At 37.4% G+C, this 7803-nt stretch overlaps 1 protein-coding gene across 1 annotated transcript; it reads right to left on the minus strand.

The window, feature by feature from the left end:
* Positions 1–1490: 1490 nt before the first annotated feature.
* Positions 1491–2435, minus strand: LOC102814376 (olfactory receptor 10A3-like). The gene has a single exon (XM_006873019.1). The coding sequence runs from the start codon at positions 2433–2435 to the stop codon at positions 1491–1493; it is 945 nt and encodes a 314-aa protein (XP_006873081.1).
* Positions 2436–7803: the final 5368 nt, after the last annotated feature.

Consider the following 7803-nt stretch of genomic DNA (forward strand, 5'->3'; position numbering starts at 1 on the left):
AGGGGTAGATAGCATAGTGGTTATGAATTGGGCTGCTAATCTCACAGTCAGCAGTTCAAAACTACCAGCTGTTCCACAGGAGAAAGATGAGGCTTTCTGCTCCCATAAAGATTTACAGCCTCGGAAGCCCTGTACAGGGTCACTAGGAGTTGGAACCAACTCCATGGCACATAACAACAACAAATATGAAAAAACAAGTATCTTTCTATCAAATGAATGACTGCTTCATGTAGGGAAAATGCCCTAAGATCTATTACTTCTCCTGGAAGAGAAATGAAGGGTGGCACTGACTCTTGTGATGTACATTCAGCAAGTGGGTTCCTCTTTTTTCCTAGGAGTTATCATAGAAATTAAGAATGAAATGTCACATTTGTTGCAAGTGTCTATTCATTCTGGGGGAAAATGCACTCAGATAGTAATATAACTCAGGTGCAAAAGAAATAGACACATTAATTAATCATATTTGTTTCCAAATAGAAAAATATAGATAAATATCATACATTCCTTGACAAAGCTTGAGGGTAATTTTTGCCATATAAGTGAAATTTGGCTAATGTTCCCAAAATCAGTGACCTATAAATGGAAAGAATAGCAATACTCTAAATGATCTTTACAAGCCATCACAGGTTGCTCCTTAGTAATAACACTATATGGAGACTTTCGAAGATACCCAGGTAAAACACGGTTTTGGATTAGAAACTCTGTGAGTCCCTGAACTAGTTAGAATCAATGTGGTCATCTCAATAAATACTGTTATTGTAGCTCAATCATGGGCCATATTTTCACTCCAAGAGTAAAAATCTCATATCTTTATTTGTTACTTTCTTGGGCAAAGTGTATCTTCAGGTGAGCTTGAAGTAGTACTTCTAACTATTTTGAAAAGTAATTTGGCAATATCTATTAAAAATGACAAATACACATTTGCTTTGATACATCAAAACAACTCTATGGAATTCATTCCACAGAACAAGTATTTATTAAGTTATAAAATTATGTTCCTTACTGACCAAAAACTAGTTACCTAGATGACTATCAATAAATAAATGGTTGGAGAAACTGTGTTATACCCAATATTAAGGAATATTGGGCATCTATGAAAAATAATTTTCTTCTTCTTCTTTTTTTTTTTTTTAAGGAGCTCTGGTAGTGTAGTGGTTATGATTCGGGCTGCAAACCGCAAGGTCAGCAGTTCAAAACTACCAGCTGTTCCACAGGAGAAAGACGAGGCTTTCTGCTCCTGTAAAGATTTACCACCTCGGAAACCCTGTACAGAGTCGCTATGAGTCGGAACCGACTCCACGACACATAATAACAACAACATGAAAAATAATACCATTCGTATACAACCATGACCCTGATTTATAATCAAACATGGAGATTCAACAAATTATACATATCCATACCATGACAAAGTATCTTTTTCACAATTTATTAACTTTAAATAAGGGTTGCTGGGTAGTAATCTAATACTACATTGCTTCTCAAAACAATCAGGCTGTGTGTGAAACCACTTTTCTTCGCCATAATTTCATGAAAGCTCTTTTCATCTCACTATTTCGCAAGCTGTAGATCAGAGGATTCAGCAGAGGGGTGAGCAATGAATAAGACAGTGACATCAGTTTCTTGGTTTCTGGTGAGTAGCTGGATTTAGGTTGTAAATAAGTCATACTGGCTGTGCCATAAAAGAGAGTCACAGATGTGAGGTGGGAGGCACAAGTAGAAAAAGCCTTTTGCCTCCCAGTGGTCGATGGCATTTTCAGAATAGCAAAGAGAATTCGAATGTAGGACAAAAGTATCAAAATGAAAGGAACCAGAATAATTAAAACAGTGCCAGTGAATGCATAAATTTCAAACAAAAATATGTCTGCACATGCAAGCTCTAGCACTGGAGGGGTTTCACAGGAAATATGATTAATTTCATTGGGGCCACAATAAGGAAAACTAAACACCCATGGGGTTTGGACGGTAGTCATAGTGAAACCTAAAGCCCATGAGGATGTAACTAATTTCATAAAAACCCTTTTGTTCATAATCATCGGGTAGCTCAGAGGATGGCAAATTGCAGCAAATCGGTCATAAGCCATTGCCCCCAGGAGGAAACATTCAGTTCCACCAAAAAGAAGAATGCAATACATCTGTGCAAAACAGCCAGCAAAAGAGATGGTTGCTTTCTCTGTGGAGAGGACCACCAGCATTTCAGGCATAATGGCTGCACTGAAGCTCACTTCCACCACAGATAAGTTCTGAAGGAACAAGTACATGGGGACATGAAGGCTCTGGTCCAGGGAAATGACAACAATGATGATGGCATTTCCTATCAATGTCACTAGATAAATAATCAAGAAGATCCCAAAGAGCTGTTCTTGAAGTTCAGGAAAGTTAGAAAACCCCAAGAGAACAAATTCAACCACAGAGCTTTGGTTTTGCCTTTTCATTTCTGTAGTAAAACATCTATTGTTCATAGACATAGCATCTAAAGTATGAAGTCACAGTCCAATAACTGAGAATCTACATCTGCATTCACCTGAGGAACTCTTGGCAGATGTAATGATGAACTCATCATGACAGAAATTCAGGTTGGCAATTTTGGAGAATGGACAGTTGTTCAGGTTAACGAATTTTTCAAACATAAGGCAAGAAGAAGTCAAGAATCCTGGATCAGAAATTCTGTCTGAAAATTACAAAATAACAGTGGGCTTTGATTGCAAGCTATGCACTTTATATATTATGTAGTTCCAAAATTAAATATATTCTTTTCTATGTTAAACATATTCTTCAAATAAAAATGAATATTTGATAATTCATAGTCTCTAGTCACATAACGGAGTCCTCGTGTGGCACTGTGGGTTAAGGTGCCAGACTGAAAAGCCATTTGAACTGCAAGGTTGCCAGTTCAAGCTCACCAGCTACTCCTTGGAATCCCTATACAGGGTCACTATGGGTTGGAACCAACTAGACAGCACTTCACAACAACATTCTCATAACATTGCTATATCATCTTTTGTCCTCAGTTATATATGAGCATGGAATTAAAGACTTCAAAAATAAAGCATTTAAAAAGTAGAAAAAAGGGAAAAGATAAACACACAAAAAATTATACAAATCTACTAATTTAAAGTTACAACAAAGTTGATATTTATTATAAATATTCATTAGGGTAAAGAAGCCTATATGTTGCAAAGGGATTTCAAAAGTTTGTGGAAAAGTGGAATAAAACATAACACATTGGAAGTTGGCTATCCAAAGTGGGGGGCTACAAAGGCAAGAAGTGACTGGTTTACAAGCTTTCAAGAGGGAACCTAGATCCAGAGAGCATGGAGGAAGGTAGAATCTCCACTGAGTAGCATCCAATCTGTCTAGGCGGGGCTGGTGAAAGGAAATACATATAGGTCTCTTGTGATACAATAGTGAATAATTGTTACCAGGACTGATTGTGAGGGTTGGAGATGTAAAGGTAGATGTTTTGTAGCAAGGAGAGGAGTGATTAATTTTGCAGAGTAGGATCGGAGGTCCCTGGGACCATCAAGGGAGAAGAAGAGTGGAGAGCCGGACCCTACCCAGAGAAGCAGTGACACCAGAGATAGAGGCAGAGACAATGATGTGGAGAGATGGAGTGGCTGGGGTCTTTAGACCCAAAGAGGGAGAGAGATTGTGGGCTGACAACCGGGTGGCAGGATTGCAGGGTATATATACCCTTTGGTTGGTTGATGATGCATGGTGGGCACTGTAACCATGGCAATGGAAAGATATACAATAGGATGAATGTAAAACTAATGTTCTCCCATATCACACAATTCACATTAAAAAATAATAATGCAATTTTTCTATGAAGCCCCTTTATACTTGGGTAAATGGGACAACATGCTGCAGAAACACACAATAGGAGTTTGGTTCAATTTTAGATGCACTTACCATAGATGATCTGACATTTATGAGAATAAGCTTCAGTCTTAATCGCTACTCGGGCTAACCCTGCTCAATTATATTCAGACTTGGATGGATGGGAAATATCTAAGGCCATTGTCCATGACCCTTCCTTATGATCACATGGTTTCCAAAACAAAATAAAAAGCCAATTTTCTGGTCATATGAAACTGTGATTTAAAAGTTTTCTCTCTTTTTATCCTCTCCCATTATCCCCCTCATCAAGAAATACATTTAATCATTAATTATTCAATAAATATTGAGTGAGTACTACAGGGCTCTGCACTCTCAGGCAAACATTTGGGCCCTGAGCTAGAGATCTTCTTGAAACAGCATTTCATAAAATAACCCATTCCCTACCCTTTAAAACCTGCTCAATTTCTCTAATGCCTACCTTTTAAACCTGCTCAATTTCTTCCCATTATAACCTAGGAAATCAACAGCTGCTCCTAGGAAACCCTACACAGGGTCTTTATGAGTGGGAACAAACTCTACTGCACTTAACAACAACGTATATATGTATATACATTGAGTGAGCACTATACAAATATATGGTGTTGTTAAGTGCATAGATATATACATATATATTGTTGGTGAGCAAATAATATATTAACAATACCTACAATTGTCCCTGAGGATCTCTGGTACCATAGTCGTTATAAGTCAGGCTGTTAACCTCAAGGTCAGCCGTTTGAAACTACCAGCCGTTCCACAGGAGAAAGATGAGGCTTTCTGCTTCTGTAAAGACTTACAGCCTCAGAAACCCTATGCAGAGCTGCTATGAGTCGGAACAGACTCCACGGCACAAAACCACCACCACCATCACCACCACAATTGCCCCTGGTCCACAATAATACCTGCTAAACCAGTCATTGCTGAATAAATTAAAATTAGGAATGTCCATGCACTTCCGGATGAAATACATGAAATACAGTACCTAAAAGAAAAATAAAACTAGTAAAACAACTGTATTGGAAATCATGAGTAATAAATAACAAGTGCTTTAGAGAATTAAAGGAAGGGAAGATAACTTCTAAATGGCAAGGAAGAGTGAATAATAATAATCACAGGATGTCTTGGATAGAATGCTCATTAGGAGGAAGAGAGGTATAAAGAGGAAGGATGATCTCAAGTCACAAGTCAGTGGATGACATCTTAGCATAGAATTGTTTTAAGCGCAGTTGCCTCAGTTCCAACTCACAGCGACCCTGTATAAGGTTTATGAGCAGCAACTAATGAGTTTGAACTGCCAACCTTTCAGTTCAGACTTGCAGTCCAGAGCCACACCAGGACTCCTAGCATAGATGAGGAAGTGAGGAAGCTGAAAGGACACATCAAGTTAAAGACATATAAAATTGTCTTGCGTTCAGACTATTATCACGTTAGCAGAAAACAGAAGGCAAGGTAGTTGATTTATTCCTAAATGACTTCAACTAGAGACATATTGTCAAATCAAATATATACATATTGATTATAATAATAATATTTCAGTTTTCAAAAACCCCTAGTATTAATTAAATAGACTCTATAAGCTCAAATATTTAAAGTCCATTTACAATGAGAAAAAGATAAAATAACATGTTCAGTATCAAATATAATAACACCTGCAAAAACAGAAGCTGTATAAGGTAGAAATCTGTCATAGAAGGAAAATTCAAATATTTTCTATTAAAACTAGTAGTAAGACTGAATCCTGTAAAAAGCAAAACACCTATGAGACCCAGAAACACAAGGGAATCCCATCAAGTTCCAGTTCTCACTGTATTTAAAAGCAGACAGGTTATGGAACTTAGAAAATTTAGAGTTTCATACAAAAATCTAAAATCAGTGTTATGGAATAAAACAAAATTATTGCTTTCATGAGAAGTAAAAAGTAGCTGATCACAATATTCCATCTTTCCCCTATAACTAGAAGACCCTAAGGCTGCCTTGGGTAATTGTGACATGCGATACTAGGCAAGATCACTGCCTTCTCTAATTCTAAGTTTTCATCCAGTTATAAATCTGTAAGATTTGATGATTAATGTATAAAAATATTTATATGTCTAATTATTGCTCAAACTTATCTCTGAAAACAAAAGAAAAATTGACTAGTATAAAACCAGTCTACTGATTTGATTGTTTCTGTTATGGTTAATGATTCCTGGGCCATCACTTCAAAAGCATCTCCAATTATTAATGAAAACTATAAATAGAAAGACAGCTAACAGGCACTTACTCCAAATCTTCATTTCCTTACCTATTGATTCTGCCTCTTTGATTTTCATACTATTTTGTCCAAAATGTTAGCTGTAGTAAAAAGGCACCATCTCTTAAGTCCAATTCAGTGACTCAATGCACTGATTCTAAAACATTATATGACATGGAGTTATATGCCCTAGGGAATCCCTCTCTGGAGACCTTGCAATCACACTGAATATGCTTTTCTATATTATTGTATGGTAAGCAAAAAGTCGTCAACATGGTCCCTCAGGTGTGATAGTTCAATAGCATCAATGAAGATTTCTACAGAGAACTAACATCCTTGACGCAAGAGACTAAATTTCACCATGACATCTCCTAATAGGATATAAAAGGAAAAGCTTAATAAATGTTAGCAGATTGAGGAAAGGAAGAGAAGAGGGTGAAATGTGGGGGTGAACAAAGATATGCAATGGTGGGAAACAAGATGAGTAGATTAAAGGCTATTGTAGTAAGCCAGAATCGTCCCAGAACATTTTTTTTTTCCTAGTAGAAATATAAAGGCATTGAATCTTTTTGAGAAAAATCATTACAGTTGATGTAATAATTGTGTTGCTGCTGTTGTTGTTACATCCTGTTGGTTACAACTCGTAGTGACCCTGTATAGGGTTTCTGAGAATAAATTGGTGAATTTGATCCTCAGAAACCCTATACAGGATTAGCAGTCCAGTGCTTATCCTACAGTGCCACACCAGGACTCCACTGTTTTATATAGAGTAAAAGATCTGAGTAACAGCTTGACTTTGACCATCAATCATGTTAGTAATATTGTTATTAATCTTACAGGATGTATGTGAGAATCAAAGGACCCAAGGTTCAGTCTAAGTGACTTGAGCAAAGTTCCAGAAAAGTGTAGGGATGAATGAATATTTTTCACAATTGGTTTTAATCTAGAACTCAAACAAATTGGCCATATCTCTGCTTCCCTAGAGTAGGTTCCATTGTCAAGAAGTTCTCCATTCCTGGTGACAAGAAGGCTACCAAAAGCACTTAGGAAACAGCACTCACCTCTCTCTAAAATGTGTTTTTAATCACAGAATCCATTTCAAAGACCCCTCCCACATCATGCATGATGATGATATTACATACCTATGATGATTAAGACTATGTGTCAAGGTGGCTATACCATGATTCTTAGTGGGTTTTGGCATTTATGATGGAATTTGTCAGTTATGTGGTGATGTAGTCATTTCCCATGATGAGAACTGATGTAATAACCTCTGTGATGAAATATGCTATGAGCATCCAATCAGTTGCAAGGCAGTTTCCTCAGGAATGTGGCCTGCATTCAATATGTATAAACATTCTGGCAAAGCACTCTGGTTTTTTGCTTAATCTGGATCCTGCATCTGGTTCTGCATCCATTTGATCTCCAGTTCTTTGGACTTGAGCCAATGGCCTACCGTTTTGCTCTGCTCATTTAGGGGTTTGTTAGCCTCTGTAGTCTATGAGCCAACAGCATGCATCTTACCTGTCAATTTTGGATTCAGCCTTCCATCTTACCTACTGATCTTGGGTTTGTAAGACCCTACAGCTATATGAGGCAGAAGAAGCCTACAGTCTTATGTCTGGCCCACAGACTTAGGACTTTCTGGCTTCTACAACCAGAATGTTAGTGAGTCATTACCTTGAGCTTTC

This window comes from Chrysochloris asiatica, unplaced genomic scaffold, assembly GCF_000296735.1.
Source record: "Chrysochloris asiatica unplaced genomic scaffold, ChrAsi1.0 scaffold00219, whole genome shotgun sequence".
Taxonomy (NCBI): Eukaryota; Metazoa; Chordata; class Mammalia; order Afrosoricida; family Chrysochloridae; genus Chrysochloris; species Chrysochloris asiatica.

Coding starts and splice junctions, on each gene's coding strand:
- LOC102814376 (XM_006873019.1), bottom strand. CDS start 2,435: ATGAAAAGGCAAAACCAAAGCTCTGTGGTTGAATTTGTTCTCTTGGGG.